The sequence below is a fragment of the Brachypodium distachyon genome, chromosome 4 (assembly GCF_000005505.3).
Source record: "Brachypodium distachyon strain Bd21 chromosome 4, Brachypodium_distachyon_v3.0, whole genome shotgun sequence".
Lineage (NCBI taxonomy): Eukaryota > Viridiplantae > Streptophyta > Magnoliopsida > Poales > Poaceae > Brachypodium > Brachypodium distachyon.
In genome coordinates this window covers 20,639,949-20,666,546 of record NC_016134.3, presented here as the reverse complement: position 1 = coordinate 20,666,546, position 26,598 = coordinate 20,639,949, and the positions used below count along the sequence as shown (strand labels likewise).

At 45.9% G+C, this 26,598-nt stretch overlaps 2 protein-coding genes across 5 annotated transcripts; both read right to left on the bottom strand.

Moving 5' to 3' along the window:
* Window positions 1–7,910: 7,910 nt before the first annotated feature.
* Window positions 7,911–12,608, bottom strand: LOC100840954 (DELLA protein GAI). Of its 2 annotated transcripts, none has more exons than XM_014902332.2 (3): window positions 11,232–12,608; window positions 8,665–9,425; window positions 7,911–8,562 (listed from the first exon to the last, which is right to left on the bottom strand). In XM_014902332.2, exons 1-3 carry the CDS (start codon window positions 12,336–12,338, stop codon window positions 8,199–8,201), a joined length of 2,232 nt encoding a protein of 743 aa, XP_014757818.2. In that variant the 5' UTR covers window positions 12,339–12,608; the 3' UTR covers window positions 7,911–8,198. The 2 variants fall into 2 exon arrangements, with proteins under 2 accessions (XP_014757818.2, XP_024310767.1); XM_024454999.1 differs by having other exon boundaries at window positions 8,665–9,422.
* Window positions 12,609–18,847: 6,239 nt separating this feature from the next.
* Window positions 18,848–25,806, bottom strand: LOC100841271. Of its 3 annotated transcripts, none has more exons than XM_014903374.2 (8): window positions 25,334–25,806; window positions 24,721–24,883; window positions 24,265–24,465; window positions 21,148–21,390; window positions 20,430–20,577; window positions 20,222–20,287; window positions 19,644–19,824; window positions 18,848–19,565 (listed from the first exon to the last, which is right to left on the bottom strand). In XM_014903374.2, the coding sequence occupies exons 1-8, from the start codon at window positions 25,716–25,718 to the stop codon at window positions 19,204–19,206; spliced, it is 1,749 nt and encodes a 582-aa protein (XP_014758860.1). In that variant the 5' UTR covers window positions 25,719–25,806; the 3' UTR covers window positions 18,848–19,203. The 3 variants fall into 3 exon arrangements, with proteins under 3 accessions (XP_014758860.1, XP_010237706.1, XP_003577548.1); XM_010239404.3 differs by having other exon boundaries at window positions 19,650–19,824; XM_003577500.4 differs by having other exon boundaries at window positions 19,656–19,824; window positions 25,334–25,805.
* Between the last annotated feature and the right edge of the window lie 792 nt (window positions 25,807–26,598).

Genomic DNA, 26,598 nt, shown 5'->3' with positions numbered 1-26,598 from the left:
GAGGATGGGCGGTGACCTCAGGTATCGCTTGAGTTCCTGGAGCGCCGCATCGGCCTCGGCAATCCAGTCGACTGGACCCTTCTTCTTCATTACCCGGAAGAAAGGCACGGCACGCTCGCCTGGAGATGAAGCGTCTGTTGGGGAACACGGTACGCTACGCTAGCACAAAATAAAATTTCTACCGCTTCCGCCCAGATCAATGCTGTAGATAATGGATCACGAGATTACCACTAGACGCGCAGACCCGTAGCGGAAGTAGAGTCGATGTAGCGCGTCGATGCCGAGTAGTCGAACAGCCTGCTCCTCCTCGCCGATCCCACGAACGGTCGTCCAAGCGCCGCAGGTGCAGCGCCTCCGAGGTATCCACACGTACAAGGAGAAACTCCGTGCAGCGGACTGCTAGATCCGATCGCAACGCTTTGGGCGTGGAGGTGTGACGGTCGAGTCTAACTCGCGTCTGGATTAGTGTAACCCTAGACGGGTTGGTCTCCTCCACTTATATAGACGTCCCTAGTGGGCTCAATACTTGAGGCCCGTTAGGAGTCTAAGCCCGATACGAGTTGGATCCGATCCAACTCGGTTCCCACCCCTTAAGCGTGTGACCCTTCAGGTTCGCGGTCAATCGGACACGACTACGAGCTCGGACTGTGGGCCCGAGTAACACCTTACTCGTCCACTAGCACCGACTCAAGTCGATAGTTGGTAGCGGCGCCTAGCAGCACATGCCAACTCCCAAGTAACCACAAGTTATATTGACGAACCATACAATGTGTCATATGCAACATTCCTTTTGCCTCACGATATGTGTGTCGAGCTCAAGGCGAGTGCTTGTCATCCTTGTGGATAGCTCGAGTCTCTTCTCGTTCCTGTGATACAGATTCCCAAACGGGTTAACACTTAACCCAAGTCGCATGGCCATGCTTTCCGAATCTGATCACTCGAGAGGGCCCAGAGATATCTCTCCGAACAGGAGGGGCAAATCCCATCTTGATCAACCATGACTCGCAGCATGCTTCTCAGCAAACCCGAAAGCTACCTTTATAACCACCCAGTTACGGAGTAGCGTTTGGCAACCCCTAAGTAGGCCGATTCACATCCCAAGCTCATGCGATGACCTCAGGTCTAGGACTGGCATATACATCGTACTTGACACTAACAAATGACAATCATCTCGTTGTGTCTCAGTGCGGGTCTGTCCGACTCAACAATCTCATTGTCGAGTCCATGCTATCAGTCGGCAACACCTTGCCCTATGACTTGTGAAACATAGTCATCATACTGATTCACATTACTAGTCTAGATTATGTGTCTGCATAACCTCAATGACTAGGGACTATTAGAACAACATCATAGAATACATAGTCTCACAAACAAATCACGTATTTATTGATACATATCAGTGATGATGTTCGAGGACAATAACAATAACTCATGAATACATAGGAAATAACATCATCACATGATTGCCTCTAGGGCATATCTCCAACAGCGTCCAAGCGCGGCAACGCAGCCGTTGAGGCGCTGGACATCTTTCACCTTGCGGGGGGCCTCCATCTTCTCGATGGCTTCTATTTTGGTTGGGTTGGCCTGTATCCCCCGGTGTGAAACCAAGAAACCCAGAAGCTGCCCGGAGTTGACACCGAAGGTGCACTTATCAGGGTTCAGCCTGAGCTTGATCTTGCGGAGGTTGTCAAATGTCTCCCGCGGGTCATCAATCAGCGAGTCCCTACGCTTCGATTTGATGACGATGTCATCCATGTAGGCCTCCGCGTTGCGGCCTAGATGGGGCCCCAAACATTCTCGCAGGGCGCGCTAGAATGTGGAGCCCGCGTTCTTCAACCCGAAAGGCATGCATGTATAGCAGTAGCAGCCAACCGAGGTGATAAACGCTGTCTTTTCCTCATCCTCGACCGCCATCTTGATTTGATGGTAGCCGAAGAAAGCATCCAGAAAACTCAACAGGTCACAACCAGCGGTAGAATCAACTATCTGGTTGATACGGGGTACAGGGAAGGGATCCTTGGGGCATGCACGATTAAGATCGGTAAAATCTACGCACATGCGAAGCTTATTCCCTGCTTTGCGCACTACTACAGGGTTAGCCAGCCAAGTGGGGTACAAAACTTCCCTGATTGCCCCGGCAGCCCTGAGCTTGCCCACCTCTTGCTTGATGAAATCTTTCCGCTCTTGTGCTTGCCGCCGGATCTTCTGCTTGACGGGGTGCGCGTCCGGGCGCACCGTGAGCCGATGCTCAATCACCTCCCTGGGGACTCCGGGAAGGTCTGACGGTTCCCAGGCGAACAAGTCGGCGTTTTCCCGGAGAAAGGTGACGAGGGCGCTTTCCTATTCGGCGGTCAGGTTTGCACCGACGGTAACGTTGCGCTCCTTGTCACCGGCTTGGAGGGGCAGCTTCTTCACTTTGGCGGCCTCCTCCCGGAGCCCCCGCCCCTTGCCGGGACGCGAGCTCGTGCCCGCGCCTCCTCCGGCTAGCCCTTGCAGGGTGGCGCGGGCCTTCTTCGTTGCCGGGGCGTCACCCAGCAAGGTGTCATCCTCGACAACACCTTCGTCGCTGGCGTCAGCTGTAGCAGCGGCCCGGACGACCTCGCCAACGCACCAAGCAGCGTCTTTGAGATCGCCCGCGATGGAGAGGACTTCGTAGACGGACGGCATCTTCATCACGCCGTAGGCGCAATGCGTAGCCGCCATAAACTTGATCAGCGCCGGCCGACCAAGGATCCCGTTGTAGGGCAACGGGGTATGCGCCACGTCGAACACTATGTGCTCGGTCCTGAACGCTTCCCGGGACCCGAAGGTGACCGGCAGCGTGATGCGTCCCAGCGGGCGCACGATCCCGGGGTTCACCCCCCGGAACGGTTTGGTGGGCTTCAGCTGCTCCATCGGCAGCTGGAGCTTTTCCACCAGCCTGGCGGACAGGAGGTTAATGTTAGGTTCGTTGCATAGGAAACAAAAAATTTCCTACGAGAAGTGCGGAAGAAAACCCAAGAATATATATACTAGATGTATGTAACGAGAGGGATCATGAACACCATACCCTCGTAGACCGCTAAGCGTTACGATCACGAGATCGTTGTTGGTGTAGTGGAACTTTCAATGAGATCAATCTCAGTGCCGAACGGACAGCACCTCCTTGGTATCCACACGTTCAGTTTCACGTTGTCTCCTCCTTCCTCGATCCAGCAAGCGAGAGGGAGAGGTAGACGAGATCCCGGCAACACGACGGCGTGGTGACTATGGTGAATATTCTCACGGGCAGGGCTACGCCGTGCACGTGAGAAGAGGAGGAGAGGAGGGCTCAGGGGAGAGAGATCCAACTGAAAGCTTGGGGTGTCTCTCTCCCTTGCCCCCCCTTCTATTTATATAGGGGTAGAGGAGGCGTGGCCGGCCAGGACTATCCCTTGGCCAGGACTCTCCCGCGGCCAGGACTCTCCTCCTGGCCGCATGGGCCCTGTGGGCTAGCCCCTCGGCCCATTAAGGCTAGGGTGCTCCCTCACAGGCCCATTTAGCCCAGGGATAGGTGGGCCTCAAGGTGGAACCCTCCGGATCCCTCCGGAACCTTCTAGAAGCTTCCCGGTCAAAACCGGGAAATATTCCAAACTTTCCAGAACCCTGAAAACAACTTTCCATATATAAATCTTTATCTCCGGAACATTCCGGAGCTCCTCGTTGCGTCTAGGATCCCATCCAAGACTCCGAATCATAATTCGATATCATCATCATTTATCTCATCTAACCCAAGCAACATGAAACGTTAAGTGTGTGACCCTACGGGTTCGAGAACATGTGGACATGATCAAATATCAATAACCAATAGCGGGACCTGGATGTCCATAATAGTTCCCACATGTTCCACGAAGATCTCATCGGTTGAACCACTATGTCGAGGATTCAATTAATCCAGTATCCAATTCTCTTTGTCTCGCGATATATTACTTGCCCGAGATTTGATCGTCAGTATCGCCATACCTAGTTTAATCTCGTTACCGGCAAGTTCTCTTTACTCGTTCCGTAATATAATACCCCTGCAACTAAACACATTAGTCGCATGCTTGCAAGCTCATTAGGATGTTATATTACCGAGAGGGCCCAGAGATATCTCTCCGTCACAAGGAGTGACAAATCCCAGTCTTGATCCATACAACCCAACAAGCACCTTCTGGGATACCTGAAAAACACCTTTATGATCACCCAGTTACGAGATGACGGTTGATGCCCACAAAGTATTCTTCCGGTACTAGGGAGTGGCATGATCTCATGGTCTAAAGAAATAATACTTGACATAATAAAACATAAGCAACTTAAACTTAAGTGACACGATCAAAAGCTATGTTTAGGTTTGGGTCTGTCCATCACATCATTCTCCTAATGATATGATCTCGTTATTAAATGACAACACATGTCTATGGTTAGGAAACCTTAACCATCTTTAATCAACGAGCTAATCTAGTAGAGGCGTATTAGGGACACGGTATTTGTTTATTTATCCACACATGTATTTGAGTTTCCAATCAATACAATTATAGCATGGGCAATAAACATTTATCAAGAACAATGAAATATGATAATAACAAATTTATTATTGCCTCTAGGCTCGAAATTGTTTGTAGGACAACATCTAACCCTAAATTTTTTTTTGGCTTTTTCGTGGACTGTAGGAATAAATCAGATGCAACTAAGCTAGGAAAACAGTAAGATCTCACCGAGCAACCTGAAATCTGATACCACTTGATAGGGGAAAGGTGCCCGATCTTTCGATGAGACGGTAGCTATCGATTTTTGGGTGGATGTCGACGTTGACGAACCGGCTACAAACGTATGAGACGTTGTGCCTTAGCGATCGCTACACCAACTTCCGAGGTTATTGACCACGTCGGAGCTAGATCAACCTGATCACGAAGGATCAATCCCTGCATGCAACCGAAGAACAAGCATGAATTGTAGATGCAATCAAGATATTGCGAATAAAGGTGAAGCTTTATTGATGGGATTCTGCAAGCGCATAGTACAGAAGGTCGATTTGACACTTGTGCCTATGGCGAAGAGTAGCGAATAGCTAAGTCTCAAACTAAACAAAATCCGAGTCTAAACGAAGATCTAACGGGGGTATATATGGAGGACTAGAGGGGTATGCGGCCAGCCTTGGGAAAGGAGGCCGAAAGAGCGGACTTCTAGCCCATCATCAATAAAGTTGCCAAAAAGCTTGCTGGCTGGCAAGGCCAATTCATATCCAAAGCTGGCCGGTTAATCCTTATCAATTCTGTCCTCTTGTCGCTGTCCTCCTATCACATGGTAGCTATCAAACAGCATGTCTGGGTCATCAAGCAGATTGACAAGATACGCCGCTCTTTCCTTTGGGCTGGTGTCGATCAGCCGGTTGGCTCTAAAAGTTTGGTGGCCTGGCAAAAACTCTGCGCTCCCAAAGAGTATGGAGGGCTTGGTGACGTGGTTATGACTAACCACGTACTCGACTCGAGTATACCTGTCACGGCCTAGCTAGGGGCCCAAAAGGAAGCCTACTACGACTCCAGAAGTCCATATGCTCAACTTGCGGCTCAAGACAAAGAAAGTTTAAACATAGTATATCTCAACGTTGTATTCGACTTGGACTCTACGTGGGACCTGGTCTCCTACATATATAAAGGGACCAGGAGGGGGAGCCAAGATCAACCAATCCAGCATAGAAGACGCCTAGACGCACTCACCGGATCGAATCTGTGCATCTAGTCCCCGTGGCTCCCTTGTAATCGACTAATCAATAAAATCCAGATAAGCAGGACGTAGGGGTATTACCTTCCGAGGGCCTCGAACCTGGGTAAATCGTGTCTCCTGTGTCCTTGTTAGCCAACAAGATCGCCAACATATACACTCAAAACTTTCCTAGGTACAAGTCCAGCAATATGGACATTGTCGAAGTCACCCCTTCGTCACTTGGCATCCCTGATCTCGTTTGCCAAGGCAGGGAACTCAAAGCAAGATGGTTGTTTGCGACATGGGGAGAGGGATCTGACAAAAAAAATATGTTGCTAGCATCACGAAAGATCAATGCACCTTGGCGCTATTCCATGCAGCTTCTTCTTTCATTGTTGGTGATGGCTCCTGGTGGTCGTTAGACCCATGGCATAATCAGCAGACGGTGGCCGAGCGGTTCCCAGCTCTTTTCGAGCATTCTAGGAGAAAGAGAATTTCTATAAAGATGCCTTGGGAAATCACAGTTGGATTCGCAGTATCAAAAGACAGCCATCACATGAAATCCTCCTGCAATTCATTCACTTATGGGGCATTGTGCAAAATATGAACCTTTCCGAGACCGAGGACTCAATTTCTTGGAAGCTTCATCCCTTTGGTCTTTACTTTGCGAGTTCGGCTTACAAAGTTCAATTCTTAGGTCGAACTCTCTTCTCCATTGCTGCCCTAATTTGGAAAATCAAATCCCAGCTAAGGTCAGGTTCTTCGTTTGGACTGTTGCCTTGGAAAGATGCCTTACTGCTGACAGATTAGCAACCAAAGTTATCCTGCACAAGCCGATTTGCCAGCTCTGTCGATCTTCTCAGCTCAATTCTGGGCCAATTTCCTCTCCGTGATCAACGTCCGCATCCAGTCGCCACCTCACCTCTTTGGAAGCTCCATTGCTGACTGGTGGTCCAATGAAGATCATCTATGCCGGTTCTTTTTGCAACGCAACCGCCTGAGGGCTGCCGTGATGCTCGGTTGGTGGATGATCTGGCTTGAGCGTAACTGAAGGGTCTTCCACTCCAAACAACACACGATTTCAACCTCTGTGATCTTGCCCGCGAGGAGCTCCTCTCATGGAGGTCAGCCGGTTGTGCTGCTGTTGCATCCTTTTAGATGATTGAGCAAATGTGGTTTCACAGGGTTCGCCCTCCCGAGTTACCTGCTCCTTCTTCCCTCATCCAGCTGTAGTTGCTCCTCACCTCCTTCTCCTATGCTGATCCATGTTTGTAATTAAATTTCTAACTCCAACTTAAGTAATGAAAGGCAGCACACCTGCATTTTCGTCAAAAAAAAAAAGAATAGCACATGTCAGGATGGTGAATCTTTTGGGAGCTTCGCAAACCTAATGGTGAGTGGAATCAGAAATTTCTTCAAATACCGTTTCTATTATTTATTTGTCTGTTTGTTGGAAACTTGTCACACATTAGTATGTTGTGTTTAGGCATCTTGAACTTCTTTGTTTGTTTGTATAATTTTCAGGTCTGCGCTGAAGCATCCGGAAAATGAGAATCAAGAAGTTTGACTATTGTATGACATGTAAGCTGCATTGGTATTACCACGGCAAATGTCAGGTTACCTCTTGCTCACATTCAATCAGGTGTTCGTCTGAGGTAAGAAAATAATAAGCTGTATATATTCTGTACGAGGCAATGTCTCGAGCGGAGGAAGGAAACCCCGCCAGATCATTGCTCAAAGCTGCAGCACATCTAAGCGAGGACTCCAGTCTGCAGCAGAGGGCAGTTTCCGTGGAAAAATGCAGCAGAGGGCACATCTAAGCTGCCTGATCAACTGATCGTCACACCTATAAATTCCCTCAGCCATGACTGTCAGCTTGTGGTCATGCCATTACAATGCTTGTAGGAAATCAAAACCAGAAGAGGGAAAAAGCTCTCCACCCGTACACATATATGAATGTCTTGCCGCTTCTAACTTTTTTTTAGGGGTGAAGTGAGAGTGGAGAGAACTAAATAAGTCAAATTATTGAGTACCAATACTGTTTTGACCAAAGGTATTGTTGTCTTCTGAAATAGTTGAGTATAGACACAAAATCTTCAGAAGAAACTTTTTTCAAAAAGGGATATTTGGTGGTCGTCAAAGACCTTGATGCATTTTTTCGAGCATATCATTTTATTTTGTTACTCCGTTGTAACGCACGAGCATTTCAACTAGCAATAGATAAGTAGGAGATCGCAGTACAAGAAGAAAATCGTACGAGTACAATTCCTTTTACAAGTACAAATTCGTCTTACTTTGTTTCGGATACAAGCTTTTCACAGCAAGTTGCCTAAACTTCGGCTAGTAGTCAACCAAGAATCGAGATAACCACACATGCAAGATGCAAGAAGAGAGAAATCTAATGCACACAGAGAAGAGGTCGCCTTGCTTGCAGCACCTCTTCCGTCGTCGTCAATCTCCGGCCACGTACAATACTTAATTTGTTGGATCGATCAGCACCGCCACGCTGACGCGCCGATGATGGCACGGTCCTGCCAGCCAAGCAGGAGGCAACCCTTGTCCTCGTTAAGACGGTATCCGTCGCCCGCGCCGTAAAGCCCGAGGAGCACCTGGCTCTGGCCGACAGCGGCCGGGCTGAGTGGCACGGCTTCGAACCCGCGGCCCTCCATGATGCGGCGCCACCGGTCCAGCCGCTCGTGACGCGCCACCCGCTCGGCGCCCTCGCATGCCACCACGTTGCGGATCTCCGGTGCTAGCAGACACTGCTCCACCTTCATCCGCGGCGCCGAGTCCGCCGGGAACGTCGCGTCCAGAGAGTCGAAGATGGCCGAGTAGTAGTGCAGAGCCTCCAAGAACCTAGATACAGATAGATATGCGTCATTAATCACTATACGAGGCGTTAATACGTGCTCGTTCGTTCTGCTGGTAGAGAGAAGTAGTACTCCAGCAAGTAATTACCTGCCCAAGAAGTATGGGCCGTTGTGTCCGGCCTCTTGTTCCACGAGCGTCATGATCTTGGGCGCCTGGTCGCGGATCATGGACAGCAACGGCGCTAGGTGCGCACCAGGCACACGATGGAGGCGGTTCACCGCGTTCACAGCCAGCGCCTCCCCGACGCGCCTCTGCAGGGCGGCGGGCCGAAGCCGCTCGAGCTTGTCCGCCACGGCGGCATGGAACTCGAACGGCACCCGGAGCGACGCGGCTAAGGAAGCCAGGTGCCTCCCCGTCTCCCTGACGGCCGCCGCCGGGTGGCCCACCCCCGTCAGTCTCAGCGTCGGCGGCCCACCGGGCCGGGCCGCGAGCGCCTGCAAGAACGCGGGCCACTGGTAGCCCTGGAGGATGTCCAGGTCCACGACGTGGACGCGGTCCTCGCCTTGGAAGGCCTCGAAGATGGCCTGGTTGGCCGTGAAGTGGGCGAACTTGATGTAGGGGCACGCCTGGTAGAGGATCTGGTAGATCTTGAGGGTATCCGGCGACGGAGGGAAAGGGAAGGGCGCGCCGCCAGGGGAGACCACGGAAGAGGGGCAAGCGAGGGCGAGCCGGGCCGCGAGGGCGTCCGCGAAGTAGGAGGCCACGCGCTGCATCGAGTCGCCCAGCGGGGACGCCACGCGGCGAAGGAGGTGCAGGTGCCGGAGCGCCGACGGCTGGTCGCCCTTGGAAACCAAGTCGGCGCACGCCAGCAGGAGGTGCACTAGCTGAAGCCCGCTGTCTTGCTCCTGCTGCATCATATATGAGAATTAATTGTGCTATGATTGTTAGCCTCAAACTGTATACATTCAACTTATTTTTCTTGCCATGAACTATTGCTTGAAGATTTCAACATGATTTTCCATTATAATAATTCAAATTTAATTAGCGCTAAATTCTTTTCTACCCTAGGTGTAACAGGAGATGTCACGTAAAAGTCGCTTTCGTCAAGATCGACAACACCCAGATATGTGTAGTACATGCATGTATTTTCGAATTGGAAATTGATGAAAAGGTTGATTTTGCATGGAATCGTGTTTCTATTATATATATCCAAAAATTTCTACTTGAGTTTCCAAACTTTAAATACATGGATAATCGGTGGGTAAAATTAGTCTTTCTCATTCAAAGGGATTTTATAACAATTTGATGGATTGTATAACCATAGGAGCTATCTATCAGTTTCTATTATATATATGGTTCGTTTGATTTTTAAGATTCAAAACCATAGGAGCTATCTATCTGGACTTATTTACATGCAGTTCCAACAGAAATATTTCATTGAATCCAACCTCAACCATGACAAATATTAACTTTCCTTTCTTTCAACAACGACCATAAAAAACTGTCAAACACCTAACCCTTTGAAGCAATTCTTGCGCCAGGTTAAAAAGAAACAATATTGTGCCGTGTGTCTTAGGCAACCAAATTTTTTTTTCCTTCCACTACTACCAAACACAACATAAGTGACGAGTCATCAGAGACGGGACTTCCCCGACCGCCACTGATGAGCAGGGATGCCTGCTCCTAAGGCATCGGCGGGCGACGGGAACGTACAGGCTATGCCAATGCCTAGCTTTTTTTTTAAATGTCAAAAATGATATCAGTGTCAGTCCCTATAGTGCCCGACACTGATGTGCATATCATCACCAACGGGTCGACCCCACATCACTGGCAAGAAGTTAGTGGCGGTCTGCCCATTAATCATAGCCATTTTCGACCGTTACTGATAAACGTTTTTTTAGTAGTGTTCTATAAACCACCAATACAACTTTAATTATTGATGGGCTCTCGGTTCCGGTAAGATTCCATATACCTTGACATCTAACTTTTTGGTAAGGAGTAGTAGTTTTTTCATCTAATTCTGAATTTTTGGAATCCTGCGATCGATCGAATAGAACATTGCTGGGTAGCCATAAACAGGAGATCGACTGGCCGCGTGAGTTTCCGGTCACCCCGGGACTGCTTGAAATACTGAGCTGGTGTGCTACTACAGTGCTAGCAGCTAGCTATAGGATGTTTCGTTCTTTAGCAAGGTATATGGTAGCCATCTCATGTCTAGCTTCACACGTTAATTTTGGAGGTCATATGATTGTCACGTACGTACATACATATGCTAGCTGATTGAGACCCAGCAAAAGATCTTAATTATTAAGTTTCTAGAAAGTTGCCGTTCCGGCGATAAATCTCCACGCCTTGGTCAGGTTCTGCCCAAAGAGCCAATCGAAAGCGTCATGGGTACTTTTGGCGCGTTGGGTTAACAGCTACGACGAAACAGCAATCTCATTTTGACGAGCTGCTTTAATTAGTATACCACACGTACGGATTGCATGGACTGCGACCATTTGGCCAATCGTCCGCCACATATACGAAATTATGCAGAGATTTTGCAAAGAGCTAGCAGACGAAAAGTTAAAAATAAAATTAAGATGTATAACTGCAGCAGCAGAATCTCTAAAAGTTTATGTGAGGAAATATGGCTGTGTGCATCCATGAGACTCTTCCCTTTTTCGAAAAAAAATGTAACTTGATGCATGCATGGTTGGTGAATTGATTACCTGCTGATCAGCCTCTGACTGGATCACCGAGCCCAGCATGCTGTGCAAGGAGGAAGAATCTGCCCACTGCTCAGGCTTTGCCATTTGGTGCTGCAGAGACGATAATGATCCCTCTGCTGCTCCGAACTGGCTCGCGTAGTACAGGTGATCCGTTTGCTGCAACCCTCCCACCTGGATCCCTGCTCGGGCAACAATGGCCGCCGCCGTGTCGTCGTCGCCGTCTCCGTACCCCGGCTCCGGCATCGCTAGGCACTCCGACAGCGTCGGCAGCTGCGAAGATGTTGGAGCAGTAGTTCTGGCGCTCTCGCTGCCACCGGCCTTTTCCGGAAGCTGGTAAGCTAGGTAACCTTCCTTGTACTCCTCCAGAAAGGGGTCCATGGAGGGCAGGGGAAGGTTCTCGCCATGGGCGTAGGAGGAGGAGCACGACAAGGAGGAGGGACCGTTGCTCTTACCGCTGTTACTGTGGGCATTAACGTTGTTGATGTATACCTTGTGGAGTGGGCTAGGCGACGACTTTCCTTTGTTGCCTTGGCTGGCGAGGTTGCTGTACTGCGTTTGGGGGCTCCCCTCCATGCCATGCATGTAGCTCTGCTGATTGGCTTGGTTAATAGTGCTGCTGTACAGGTTGGAGAAGGTTGATCTCCTTGGGGAAGAGACACCCATCTCTCTCTTTGGGGAGGACACCATGTAGTCTCTCTTAGGAGAAGACATCATGTAGTCTCGCTTGGGAGAAGACATCATGTAGTCTCTCTTGGGTGAGGAGACCATGTAGTCCCTCTTGGGGGAGGAGACCATGAAGTCCCTCAAAGGGCTGAAGTCCCTTCGAGGGGAAGACATCAAGAAATCAGCACCTGAGGCGCCGATCTGGTCGGCGAAGAGGGACTCCCACATGGCAAGGTCAGGCGACTGGATCTCGCCATCGATGTCTCCGTCAAACCGGAGAGCTTGCAGCCCAGCTAGAGCGTCGATGGCATCGGGATCAGTGGACGAAGCGACGATGTTCGACTCCGAGAACGAGGCGGTGGGCGACGTTGGCCCTTGTTGCTGTTGTAGTTTCACGCTCGAGGTCGTGTCGGAGCAGTTGAGCGTCCCCATGCGTGAGCACATGAAAGATTGTTATTTGTTGAGCTGAGCACGCCTCTTAACTACACCAAGGATGATGCATATGACAATAATACCATCAACTGATCAAATTGGCACGGAGAAAGCTCTTGCTAGCTAGGTTTCTTTTCCAAGTTCACCACCAAACGACCAAAGTTTATGGGAGAGTAGAAGATCGAGGAGGAAAGCAAGAGGTAGGTTATGCATGGAATGTGTTTGATTAGCTTGCTTCTCTTTGCAACCCAGCTTGCTTGAAAGGTATTGAGAGGAGGATTAAGAGAAGCGTGTGCCGTGAAATATGCATGGAAGTGCTTGGAGGCATCATGTTGGCCGGTATGCACATGATGTCAAAAATGATGTTTTGGTCGGTTGCTCAGGCAGAAAAAAAGTTTTGTCTAAATTCCTTATGTATTCTTTTGTTGTTGCCTACTGCCTATTGGTGAAGGGTACCTGCCAACAAAACGATAAAGCAGGTTTTACAAGAAACCAGGTCCTCCAAAGTAGATGGGACAATTGAGTCACCTGGGAGGAAACCCTAAGGCAGCAAGCAGCATTAATTGATAGAGAAATATGAGCGGAGAGAAAGAGAGAGATATTTACGTTGGAAGAGTTTCTAAAGGTAAGTGATCTATTGTAAGTTGGAAGAGTTCCTAAAGGTAAGTCAAATAGAGAGATTGAATGCAAAAGACCTCCGTATGCATGAGGAGAAGCATATTAATTAGCGTATATTTTTATTTTCGCCGAAGATGCATATATATAGGAAGTTAGGAATTGATGAATAACTGAAACAAGATATTTATTTTAGTTTATTATTATTACAAGTTGCAACAAAGTTTCATAATCTTACAAAATTATGAAATGCTAGGTTGTACCGGTAGTTACCAGAAATATTGGACTTTTACTGATAGGTACTTTCTCAAATGCTCAGATTTCAAAATTGTTCAAATTTGCATGAAATTGAACTATATTGGACTTCTCCTAATTTGTACAAAATTTGCATGTCCTCCTTTTTGAAAACAAGAAGACTGGATTTTTTTTTCCCTGTGGTCCACCACCTATAACTGGTCCGTTACCAAAACCATAGTTACCACTTACCAGTTGCTAGCAATCATTTTTTGGAGAGAAAAAATGAACACAGAAGTATAATATTTGCACATAATGCAGTGTAAACCTTTTGGTATATCTTTTTCAGTCCATTTTGACAAGAAAACACTATTTTATATTTGGAGTATGTGTGTGAGAAACTAGCAAATAAGACTCGTCCATACATATAGGGGCATTGACAATGTCGTCCGCCTAGGCCTTGGATTTCCCAAAGGCACAGAGTGATTGGAGCTGTCCCCATAGTTGTGCTCTCTTGGGAAGCATCCTAAATTCCTAACTAGCTTAATCCCCCTTGTGTTTTTCTCCAATGTCCCCTTTCTATAACATAACCGGGAATATTACATACATATATCCTTTGGACTTTGGAGCCCCTAGAAAGGACAAAAAATGCAAGGCTGTCTCTCTAAAAAGTCTCTCTACCAGTACCAGAGAGAGCCAATGTATGTGCATTCCTGAGATACAGTTCTATGCATGAAAGAATTCTTTCTGTTGTTTTAAAGGCAGGAGACGACGGCGTGCATGTCTCATTCAAATGGGTCCCCTAGAGAGCACAAGTTGCATGTTATTAGCTACAAGTTGGACACACGTGAGCCAGGACAGCTTCATATCTTAGGTTTGGAGGCTTCTTGATTGGTTTATTAGGCTGCCACCCGGGTGTCTATCTTGTTTGCTTTTGAGATGGTAACACCTTGATGCATTAGTAACTTCTTTAAATGTACAGACCCTGGAAGAGATAATTCCTATTGCTGTTGGAATACGATTGGGTTAAAAACGTAATACCATGGAAGAATATGTGTTCTTTTAACACGGAATTGTCTCATCTCATTAAATAAGGAGTTATATCAAATATGCACAATTGGAAAAAGACACAAGAAACCCCACAAAGGCCTACTATCGCAACATGATGGAACTCAAATGTTTATCCTCCGTGAGGACCCAAAAACGGGCTTCCTTCTTGATCTCCTCCTCTGAGTTCTTCTTGTCCCTAATTTCGAAGAAACAAAGTAACAAACATCAACAAGGAGGCAATGGTCTTTCTCCACCTTCCCCTAATTTGAATCATGGATAACCACCACTCTTTTATACCATGTTCATCCTTGTCCAGGAGCTTTTATTGATGTCTGAGAGCCCAGGTCAATCCCTGATCATGTTGTAACACCCCAAGTATTAGCCCATCACTGCAAGACAGTTGTACACCGATGCCTCTTAAATCCTCTTGTTTGACAGATAGTGTTACCCTTGGTAACCATGTTTCACGTGTCCCGACCTGTCTGAGATGACGCCACCACTCTGATGGGTCATCCATAAGTAAGGATGAAAACGTATCAGATTTGGTTGAATAGTATTCATAACATATCATATTCCATATTTTTATTGGATTCCGAAATGGAATGGATGCAGATTCGGACGTGGAAACGGATAATGACAGACGGATAGTGCGTGCATATACTAGTAATAACTAATAAGATCTTAGCCATTTATGTTGGACTCAAATACCAGACCATGGCTAAGATCACACACGCGCTCATACATGCCTTTGTGTTTTAACTTCCAGTGTGTATCCTGCAAGGATGTATGATCATGTCAAGTAGGTTAGGATATATGTCCATGTGTGTGCTTCTTGGGATGGGGCAGCCTGGGCTAGTGGGTTGCATGTGACATGTCGATAAAAAGGGGTAATATCCGACTTATTAGTGTTGGATTATCCGATTGTAATTTATGATAATTTGGTGTCCTCCTGATAACGCTCGTATCATATCATCTAGCATATCCGACAAGATAGTTATCCTATACTGTCGGTTTCAGAAATAGACTTAGTGGGCAATTATCCTAACCATTTTTACCCTTATCCATAGAAAGCCTGAGAAGTCACATTTTCGAGGCCGGCTGGAGGTCTACTGTTGGTTACATAGATATGGTGATATGGGTCGGGGTGGCCCGATCTTTCGATGAGAACGATAACTCTCGATTTGTATAGGAGGTGACGTTGACGATCCGACTACGGCCTAGGAGGCTGCGCCTTAGCAATCGATACACCAACTCCAGAGGGTTATTGATCACGCGGGACACGATCAACCTGACCACGAAGGTCTTTGCTCCTGCAAGCAATCGAAGAACAAGCAAGAACAAGATAAATAGCGGATGCAATCTGAAATTGGGAATATACTATATCAAACCAATGTCTCAACGAGACGATAAGTTGGGGTTCCGAAAACGGTAAAGTAGGTGGTCTAACCGACACACGCGATTACACGAAGTAGTAGCAATGGCTAACTTTTAACTAAACAAAACCCAAGGCTCCTTAGGGGGGCTCGTGGGATATATAAAGGAGAAGGAAGAGAGATTTTCGTCCAACTTTAGTAAGGAGGCCGAAATCCAACTCTATCTCTAACTTCCTTAACAAATTACAACTCTTTAGGAAACCGAAAAAAAGATCCGTCGGCTTGTTTTGTCCGTCACGGTCAGCACGTGTCGAATCTCCTTGTGGAGCCGGATCCTTTGGAAAAGTCTTGTAATTACCTTTCCAACAAGTACTTGTTTGATTGATTTGGACTCCGGATGCGGCATGAGTGATTAAAACAAATTCGGGTCTTCTAACAGCTCGGACCCGAATCGGATTCAACTTTAATTCGTGATATCTTTCTCTAGCTAGCTCCGAATCATGTGGCGTTTGATTTATTGAAAAGTACATTTGAAATCCTTCCCGCTCAGCTGTATGGATGCTTGATTCTTGTTGGTCCTCCCATTCGCCTCTATCGTATCTCATCTTGACCTTGGACTTGAAAAGCTCGGTAAGATGCCTACGTAATAAAACGAGACAAGATAATAGTATCTCCGCCTCTTCATAAATATGAAAATTAAAACAATTATTACTTGAATTCATCTGATTATAAATCTTGTCAAATATTATAGAATTGTGAATGAGATCAAGGTTGACTCTACTCGCGGCGCCCATGGCATGGTGATTTCTCATATCCTGAAACTCAAGGAAGATTTCCAAGATTGTATCTTTTTTTTCGAGAAGCAAATGGCGAAACTCATCGCCTAGCTAGGATGGACACTTTTTTGGTGACATGCCGTTATGTTTGGCTAACAAGTCCCCCCGAACATTTATGTATTTTTCTTAATTTTAGCAATTAATAAAGTAGCGGCGAGTTTTCTTAAAAAAAGAAGCAGAAGACCCGTTTCCATTGGCGGTGTTCTCGGCGGTGGCCATAATGCCGCTCTCGGAGAACTAGTCGTTGTTGGGGGAAAATCGTCTGCGGCAGCTATCCTGTAGAGTGGTGCAATAGAAGATAACTAACCACCGTGTACGCAGGACATCCATATGTCCGCCGCACGAGCTTTCTTGTGAAGCGTATGGACTGATCGACCTGGACAGGTCATCCTATTTTGTATCCAGTTATGGATGTACTAAATTATTGATATTCGGATTGTACAATTGTCATGCACACGATTACTGCACGATACATGATGAAAGAAAAGGCTCGATTTACGGCTTGTTTATCATTGTCCATTATACACCGCTGGCTCCAAAGTTTGAAAGCGGTTAGAACATCAAACACTACTATTCTTTCAAGCAACAAGGAATAGTACATATATAACCACGTGGTATATGTGGATAGTACGTCAATCCTCCGTCCAATATCAAGTGACTTTTTATTATATATATCTAAACACTTTTTAGATATAGATACATTCATATTTGGACAAATTTGATTCGTTTAATATGGGATGGAGGGAGTACATGTATATGTAGATTTGTTGCCTACAACAATTTTTGCGATTTCTATTCAACGGCACTTGTCTTTTTTTTACAGCACACTTGTTGTACCAGCACCTTTACGATTTTTCGTGAGAAAAAGGTTTGCAGCACTTGCGTGTATATGCCGAGCATAAGGGCGCATGAATCCTCGAGGATAAGAGACCGAGGGACCATGGAATCATAACCTACAATAAACTCCATTAATGGATAGCGAGCTTGCATGACTGTTAGCCACAAGACAAGCAGGATTACTGATGACAATATGCGATGGTACAAAAGTCCGAATCAAAATCCTTAATACGAGAGTGCAAATCTGAAATAGCCAATGTGCATGTACTACCATATTCCAGTCCAAAGGTTAAAACAAAATACTCCATCCGATCCATATTACTTGGATCAAATTTGTTCAAATATGGATATATCTATGTTCAAAAAATGTCTAAATACATTTCGAAAGTAATATGGACAGGAGAAAGTACTTCCATTCCTCACCGAACGGAAAAGAAAAAGATCTTCCACGTCAAGTTCAGAAAGGTACAACAAGTGCCGCGGTTTCTCTAGAAGTGCTGGAAACAAGTGCTACAGTTGTACAACAACGACACGTTTGCCGCGTGAAACAAACTAACAAACACTACTATTCCTTTGTACACTTGTGCTAGACAGTGAACAGACAGAAGTGATGGTCGCATATCGCAACTGCTTATCAGCTCATAACTCCCGATGGCACCCGGCAGGTTCGGGGCCGGGTCCAGCCATACGAGACCCGGACCCGGCCACTCGTCCTGCGACCCGAACCCGGCCACTCGCCCTGCGACCTGAACCCGGACCCAGACCCGACGCGGGTCTCGAAGACCCGCGGGTATACCCGACCCGGTTCAACAGTCTAACAATAAGCACTTCAGTCTTCGCCACAACAATAGCAATTCAGACGAGAATTAAAAAAATAAGATGCAAACGTGCTCCAAGGTTCAAAGCCTCAAATCAGACGAGATTAAAATCAAGAGAGGAACATAAATAACAAATCGAAAAGAAAAGCCGCAAGCATTAGGTGCTAATAGAACATCACAGGGCACAACACACAAGCATCATCGTACATCCATCACCATCACGTGCTCGTGAGTAGCACAACACAACACACACACACACACTAGTTGGACCGGGAGTTGGTGTCCATGGCTGGGCCGGAGGTGGATGGGGAGTTGGGGACTTGGGGAAGGGGAGCAATCGGCGAAGGAGATGGCAGCACAGCGGCTGGCCGCGGGCCCGCGGTTGGCTGGCTGGCGACAGAGGGCAGGAGGAGTAGGGACTGGGGAGCCCTGCTGGGGACAGACGGGAGACTACGAGAGGAAGAGAACAGGGGGCGGCGCTGTCGTGGGGGGGAGGAGAACGAAGGGAGTTGCTTCTGGTGGAGTCTGGACGGAATCAGGAGGTTAGGGTTTTTAGTTGGACGAGAGTTAGGACCAGGCTTATCTATTGTGCTGGGCTGAATTTGAGTAACTCAATGCATTTCTAACATGCAGAGCCCATATTCGAACCGGGTTTCCGGGTTCGGGTAAGACACTACAATACCCGGACTCGTCAGACCCGACAGGTCCGAAATTTTTCCATTTAGGGTCTGATTTTTTCCCCAGCGGGTCTAGACCCATCAGGTAATCGGGTTTCGGGTACCCATTGCCATCCATACTCTAACTACAGACGGTGGTTTACAACGCATAGAACAAAGCCTCATCTTTTTCCCAGTAACCTTCCTACATGACAGCCATTGGTTAAGGAGCACAACACCAGCTCAACACGACAGCACACCAAAATTGTGACCATTAGATGCACGCTACAAAATTAGTATCTTGGCTATTTTCCAAAACCTGGCCACTCTATCGTCCTCCACTAGCTCCTTCCTCCACGTCTCGGAATAGAAGATACACGGTTCTGGTGTTACCCTTGTGTATATTGCTTTGATACCCAGCTCTCTAAATATTTGGCATGCGGCGGCTCGTCCACCTGCTACAGTCTTGCTGACCTCTTGTCTGGTGGAAGAACATGATACCTTTTCACATGATCTTTCCTTGACTCACAGTGTGACGCGAGGTGCTTTTCATCCACCTCTCCTGTGTTTGCGATCCGCACACCGTACTCCAACAATCTCCTGACATCCCTGGCAATTGGGCTTTGCCACTGGCCATCCCACCAAGCATGCGGGAGGAGCGGGGTTAAGGCGCATTGGTGTGGCTGGTGCTGACAGCTCAAGGGTCCAGCAAATCTGTTCCAGATATGGCCCCAGCCAACCTGTGTCGAGAGCCCGTCAACCAGTAGATTACTGTGGATGCTGCTTAAGAATGTGAAATTTGCACTTGAGGGCTCAAGACCTAACATGGAAAAATTGCAAACTAAATTAGGTTGATATTGACTCAGTAGACTACAAAATAAAGTTTTAATGGGATTACAACAACATGCACCATATCCATTAGCTGCAGCCAATGCGGCAGTGAGCTGCACGTAGGTTGTCCCGACGCGTCGATGTGCTCCAGTGACAACTGCATACCTGGCACTTGAAGCCAGAAAGAAATCAACAAAAGCTGCCCACCTTGGAGCTGATCCCCAGTCTCTTGAACGAAAATCTAAGGGCTGTACAGGAGGACTCGATGTCAGTGAACAAAAGTGAGCCTTTTTCAATGTGCTACCAAGTAGATACAGAAGTGCTCATAGTTAATAGTTTATGTTATTTACTTATTCCTCAGTTGCAGTAGTTAATTGATCAGGGAATTATGGACAACATGAAAACTTCATGAAACATCGGGAAATTGGAATGCACAGCTTCCTATTAAACAAAATTTTAGATTGTGCAGCACCAATGCAGTAAATTTATAAAACAAAAGTCAGTTTGGTATGTCCGATTTTGATTATACGGTCCATGATGCAAACATAAAATCCATGAAAATGCTACGGAGTACTAAAGTTTTCAGCAGATGTCAGACACTGTTGATAATGAGGTGAAGATCCTCCAGGTACGAATGCAACATACCTTATCACTTCCATTCATCTCTAGACCAAAGCTCTTTGCAAACAATTTGTAATCAAAATAAATTACCTGTCCAGAATGTATAGAATAGTCATCCAATTTTTCAGACATTCCAAATCAGCAATTAAGGATACTTGAATTCAAACCATGATCCACAACGCTCACACAGAAGTACAAAATCCATCTGACAATGATTAACCAAGCAACTAACCTCTGCAAACTCACTGATCTCTTGCTTTATCTCCTTAACAAATGACGGTGTGTCTGAGATCAATGCCACCCGAGGTGTGCCCTTCAAATGAGAATTTTGTATAGCTCTCTGAATACAGCTAATTGCAGCTGTCCTTGCCCGTACTGGCCTAGTCACAAAATCAGTTCTCTTCAGCTTCTCAAATCATATGGTGAGGAAGAGGTGCAAAAAGATGATCTGCATGATACAGGTAGGCGACATTCTCGAGATGAAAGATAAAGTGCAAAGACTTCAAATCAGCCATTACCATCTAAATTATTTTATCTAACTTCTGAAATATACATTAGTATCAAACTTCTGATATATTTATAAACTACCTTCTTTGTCGTGAATACTGGGCATGAGAATATGAGATGATATATGGTGTAGCATTTCTCAATAAGATTGGAGAGGATCAGGGGACTAGACTTATGCACCAGGAAGAAGTAGCGAAAAACTTTAGGTAGATTTAGAGCGATTTTCTAAATGCTTGCTGATGAATCAAATTTCTTAACATGCGAACATGATGTCGATATCCCATCGTTCTAATTTGAAGTACTCCCTGCTGCCCAAATATAAGGCACATAAATACGTGTGCAGTTGATTTATAGCAGTTCGGAGAGGGAGTAAATGCTTACAAGTTACAGAAGTTTTCTACCTTTAGACTTTAGTTAGTGTATAGTCATATAGTGTTTCATACCTATTTGCCATCATTCGCATGTGCAAAACAATATGTGGACTGGAACCCTTCGAAGCCCACTGAACTGCTTTCTGGACTGTCTGTGAGGGAGATATGGTCACTCGCATAAGTTCCCCAAATGTATTAGGCCTGGCACTAAATGAGCCTGGGGATCCAAAAAGTGTTGAAGCAGCATTTTTCATCTCAGGATGAACGTTCTTGAGAAAAAACTGAATCCCAACTGCATCTGTTGTGCCATCAAACCTAATGTTGTGAACATGTAACACCATATCAGCATTGTTTCAGTAATAAACAAAGGGTTACTTAAGAAGTAGGAAGGAAATGAAGAACTAGCAAAAAAATCTTTGAGAACAGTTTATGGATAAACAAGAAAGTATTGTATACAAAACATAAAAGAACTGCTAGCCTGCTAGGTCACTATAGGTCTGAATTCTTGTCTAAAATGCAGATAAACGCCAAATGAACTTTAAACACACATCTCCAAATGGGTCCATAAGAGGGATTCCTAGACATTTCACACAACTTTGGTGTGCCTCGTGCATCCTATTGCTAGTAACCTCAAAATATTTATGAATGTAAGTGAAGTACTAAGAAAAGTCATCGTAACAGGTGGCGAGATTTTAAGCTTAGAAGATGAACCTCAGTATGTAAAAGGATAAAGAAAATATAAATTAGAAATGACCATGTACAATTATTTTATTTTTGGAATTTCTTTTAGGGTTTTTTAGTGGTAGCTAATTATTCAGTAAGATCTACAGGGTAAGCATCAGATGAAGTGTTTGATTCTTTTTTCCAGTTCAAAATATAGTCGAATTGAGGGACTCGCTAGCTTTGGATGTAGATCCAGCCCCTCCTCGACATATTAAAATTTAACAAATTATGCATGTCAATGTAGTATTTTAAGTTAAAAATTTCTGTAGTATGCATCGGCAAGGAACAATGGATGTCCAAAAGATTTTAGAAACATGTAATTAGTCAGAAATAAAAGGTCGAAGTATCTATACAAGTAAACATTTTTATTTGTGATGGTATACAAATAAAAGAAATTGGAAAGGTCCCAGCATTAAATTAAAACTGGGGAAACAAAACCCCAGAGCATAGTACAGCTTGAGTAGCATTCTGGACAAAGAAGAAGAAAATACATCCAGGAGGTCCCTAGAGTACAACGGCCACGTGTGTGAAGTTCGCACCCTAGCTTCCACGACAACTAAGCAAGCTGTCCACTTGCCGCCTTTTGCAGAGCATGCCATCAACAGAAGAGAAGAGGCTGCCACCGGCAAGGCGGCAAGGCACCACCACCAGAAGAGAAGAGGCCTCCATGCTTGGACGAAGGAGAAGCCGCCGGAGCCAAAAATAGAGGTGACCACCATGCTCCGGGAGTCTAGCAGAAACCCCTTTGATGGGCAATAACGCCAAAGAACTGTAGGTACGCTACCCACTCCCCTAATCCTTGAACCAAGAGGGGCCTCCACCCTCCAGAAAAGGATGTTGAAGAGGAACAGGTGCACTTGCCAGCAAGAAGATCCTGTAAAGCTAGCTCTCCATCGTTGCATATGATGTTGGATTTGATCAACGACCAAGAAGAGAAGAGCATAATGACAGAGGTGGAACATGCCATCTCCTCCTACTAGTTTGCTCCCCAATCCAGGCATCCAAATGAGCATAACAGTAGGCATGCCAATTTTGATTTGGAAGGGATAGACTAAGCATGCTCGGAGATCTTGAACAGGGAGTATTTTTAGGGAAAGAAAAAAGAAGAAAGAGAAGATACACACATTTCATAGCCCAAATCCCCATCGATTCAATAACTCCGGCTAGAACCAGAGAAAAAAGGGGGCGGGAACAGGAGCTAAGATCTGTGAGGAGCTTATTTAGGTTGCTCTCCTCTAGATCCATAGAGGTAAGAACTATGTTACCAGGGATCTAAGCAGCAAAGTTGAAACTCGGAGGAGGAACAAGCTGTCACTAAAGGCTCCAGATCGGTGACAAGCAGATCGTCATAATGCCACCTACCATAAAGAAAAGACAACCGAGCTCCTCTCCCCCACCTTTCCAACCGGCAGAGCGGGCGAAGAGGAAGGGTTGAGGAATCGGCGGGGGAGACGAAACAGCCAGATGAACAGTCAACAGGAAGGCAGGGAGAGAGGAAGAGGAAAGCGTTTGCTAGCTCGATCATGAATAGGTTCCCCTATTCAAGTAATTAAAGAAAACATTAACCAAAGGAAAAAGGAGTTGCACCAAATAATGTAAAAGTGCTAACAGTAAATGGAATCATGAAAATGAATTCGCAAATATTGACAGCTTCTATGTCTAGAAGTACTGAGGTCATATTTCATAGATAAGAAATGTGCACGCCCATCCTTGCTATGCTAGAAGGCAATAAAACTTTTTATGTACCCAAAATGGAAAACAAGAACAGGATCAGGAGTAGAGGTAGTAGTCACAAGTTCACAACAACAGGCCAAGATCTTCCAAAGTCTTTCACAAAATAATGTAAAGAGTGCTAGCAGCAAATGGAATCACGAAAACGAATTCACAAATGTTGACAGCTTCATATGTCCAGAAGTACTGAGGTCTAAGTGACTCCAAAAAACGAATCAAGAAAGGTCTCAACAAAATTTGACAATACATTTGTTATTGCATTATACATTGATTCATTGCATACTAAAGATATGATTTGCTCCAAACACAGTAACAAAAAAGGAAGAAACGGCTTGCACTGGTAAGACATGAAAGGCTTAGCACTCAGCTCAGAGCTCAGTTAACCCTGACCCAATATCCACTTTCCCAGTTTATTTGCTCCAGACCCTTTTTGAAAAAGAACCTTTATGTGTGTTCTAGAAAAAATGCATATAAGTTTGCCCCAAATATTAAATATCATATTATTTTTTTCAATTGCTAATGGCAAACTCATAAGCATACGGCAATAGGCAACACAGTTTTTGAAAATCATACATGAAAATGGGGGAATGATCAATAATTTTGTGTTTTCAATCTAACCATCCCCGTTAAAATGATTTGCATAAACATGTTCCGGAAAGGAAATTAGGTCACATCTGGAAGGTCCAACCATAAACAAAGTGTGATTTTGTGCTAGGATGAAAGTGAAGTACTAACCATATTATTGGATCTTTCCACCTATTCCAGTCACTGCATAGAACATTTGTCTCGGATGGATTTTCAAAATTGTCTACTCTCGTGTTCAGGTCTCTACCATATGTTTGGGCACATCGATTTTTCCTCCATAAATGCTTGATTTCTCCAATAGTAAATGAGTGGTCAGTATAGGAAATGTACTGTCCAAAAGGATATAATCCCCTGTGAAACAAACAGGCAAAGGTTAAGAGGATAGTGAACAGTTCACCATCAATTATCACCATTTATGTGCGACATTTCCAATCCAGATCATTTGCATCAAATTACATTACATATGCATAATAGCTACTTCATACAAATACAAACACTGGGACCGGTAACTAAATTTCTCTTTGCTTGGAACTTAAGACATAAGTACTAAGTAGGAAACACATCACAGATCAAGAACAAAATTAACTGAGTGTAAATGCATTATGCCTGGTTTGTCCGATGATCAGGGACCGGTTTAACATAACACTCAAAGCCGCTGCTGTAAAGATCTTGTACATTTCATTGCCAAACCCAGCTTCAGATGCTTTCCCCAAGACAAAGCCTTGTTTGCAGAACTCAAATGCAGGCAGCGATCTTACTCTTGCAGCTCCTGACAAGTTAATTGAAGAAGTAAACATTGGGAGTTCTGAACCAACCTAGGAACTACAACTCTTTCTATACAAAACTAGACTGGCTAGCCATCACCTGTTGACAACATGTGAGTTAAGAGTCTGATTGTTAGTGCTGGTGAATGAAAAATGTACCCTGTAACAGATATCATTTCTGAAAATAGTTTACTGAAATAACGAAACAAGAGCTGGAGTCAGGTTCAGACTTCAGAAACAGGGAAAGTTTTTTTGGTTTTCATCAGTGAAATTTATACCGGTTCCTTGGTAGAGAAAGTGGGGCAGTACAAGCAATACTTCCATTTCATCAAGATAACCAGTGAGGACTATATAAATTACAATACCCAATACAAAAGAGCATGAATCAACACGATAAAGAACACGCGAGATCGAGGCGTTACACTGAACGGTGCCGCTTTGTGAGTATTACGCACCGTGGAGCAGGAAGTGGCGCTGGATTAGCTCGCGGACCCTGAGGCTGGCCGCCTCCGTGGATCCCGAGCTGACGGCTTCCTCCCCCATCCTCTCCACCGTCGCGCACGTAGCTGCGCCGCCCCCTCCGGCCGCTGCCTCCTCCAAACCAACCGCTGCGGGACGCGATTCAACGTAGAGCTCATCCGAGAATGCGGAGGTGGGAGGCGGCTCAACGGAGAACTCGTCCGAGAAGGCCAAGGCAGCGGGGGGCGAGGAGGAGGGTTTGGGAGGTTTAGGGCCCTGGTGCTGGAGGAGAAGGAAGAGAGTGGCAGCGGAGAGGGCGGCCAGGATAAAAGCTCGCCGTCGCAGGAGAAGGAGCGAGCGGCCGCGCCGCCATCGAGGCATGAAGGGGTCTGCGCTGCGTACGGAGATCTCGCAGAGCAAAGCTGAAGGCTCGGCAACTACGGAGTAATTCAAGCCCTATCGACTCTCGCCAACAATTGGCTGCCAAATAATTCCTTGTTCCTGAGTTGACCAAAATTTGAGAAAAGTTGTGAAAAAATAAGATAAGTGAGTAAGATAAGCTAGTACAGTGACCGCTTAAACACATGCAAGTCAAAATTCACTTGTATACGAAGTATAACAATATAATTGGAATTCAATCAAAATGAACGAAATAATGGGTGTTAATCAAAGTGTCATTTACTTCCTAAATGTTCAGACAAGCGTGACATGTCTGCACATCGGCGTTTTATTTCCCACATGCATGTTGTCTACACAGCGGTGTTTCATTTCTCACTTATATTTAATCAGAGGCTCTTACGGACCTAGTAGTCGAACTGATGAACAAAGCACAAAACACAAATTGAAATAAACCATATGCACTCTAGCCGAAAACAAATATTTTGCTCGTCCATTCTACTTACATATCGATGTCAAAATCATTATTATTAATTGTGAGTAGTAATTAATCTATGGACATGAAATCTAAATATCAGAATTTGCCCCGCCAGCGGAGCAGCCCCGGTGCGGCCGTGCGTGGCCAGCGTCAAGTGACGGCGTTGCGCTCTCTTTCTCGCTCTCTCTCTCCAGCTCTCTATCTCTCTCGCTCAATTCGCTTGTTCTTTTTTCCAGAGTAGCTCGATTCGCTTGCCCGTGTGCGTCTATGGATGGCACCCGACGTGTTCGGAGCTGGGTCCGGCCATACCAAACCCGGACCCAGCCAGCTGCCCCGCGACTCAAACCCGGACCTGGACTCGGCACCAGGTCTGAAAAATTGTCAGAC

Bases quoted from the DNA above. Each gene is read 5' to 3' on its own strand.
- LOC100840954 (XM_014902332.2), bottom strand. From the start codon at position 12,338: ATGTGCTCACGCATGGGGACGCTCAACTGCTCCGACACGACCTCGAGC. The intron at 9,426-11,231 runs GTAATCAATTCA...TATATGATGCAG, and splicing joins AGTCAGAGGCTGATCAGCAG to CAGGAGCAAGACAGCGGGCT. The intron at 8,563-8,664 runs GTAATTACTTGC...ATCTGTATCTAG, and splicing joins GGCCCATACTTCTTGGGCAG to GTTCTTGGAGGCTCTGCACT.
- LOC100841271 (XM_014903374.2), bottom strand. From the start codon at position 25,718: ATGCCTCGATGGCGGCGCGGCCGCTCGCTCCTTCTCCTGCGACGGCGA. The intron at 24,466-24,720 runs GCATAATGCATT...TTTGTTTCACAG, and splicing joins CTGATCATCGGACAAACCAG to GGGATTATATCCTTTTGGAC. The intron at 21,391-24,264 runs GTTAGTACTTCA...TCACAACATTAG, and splicing joins TGGAAAGATCCAATAATATG to GTTTGATGGCACAACAGATG.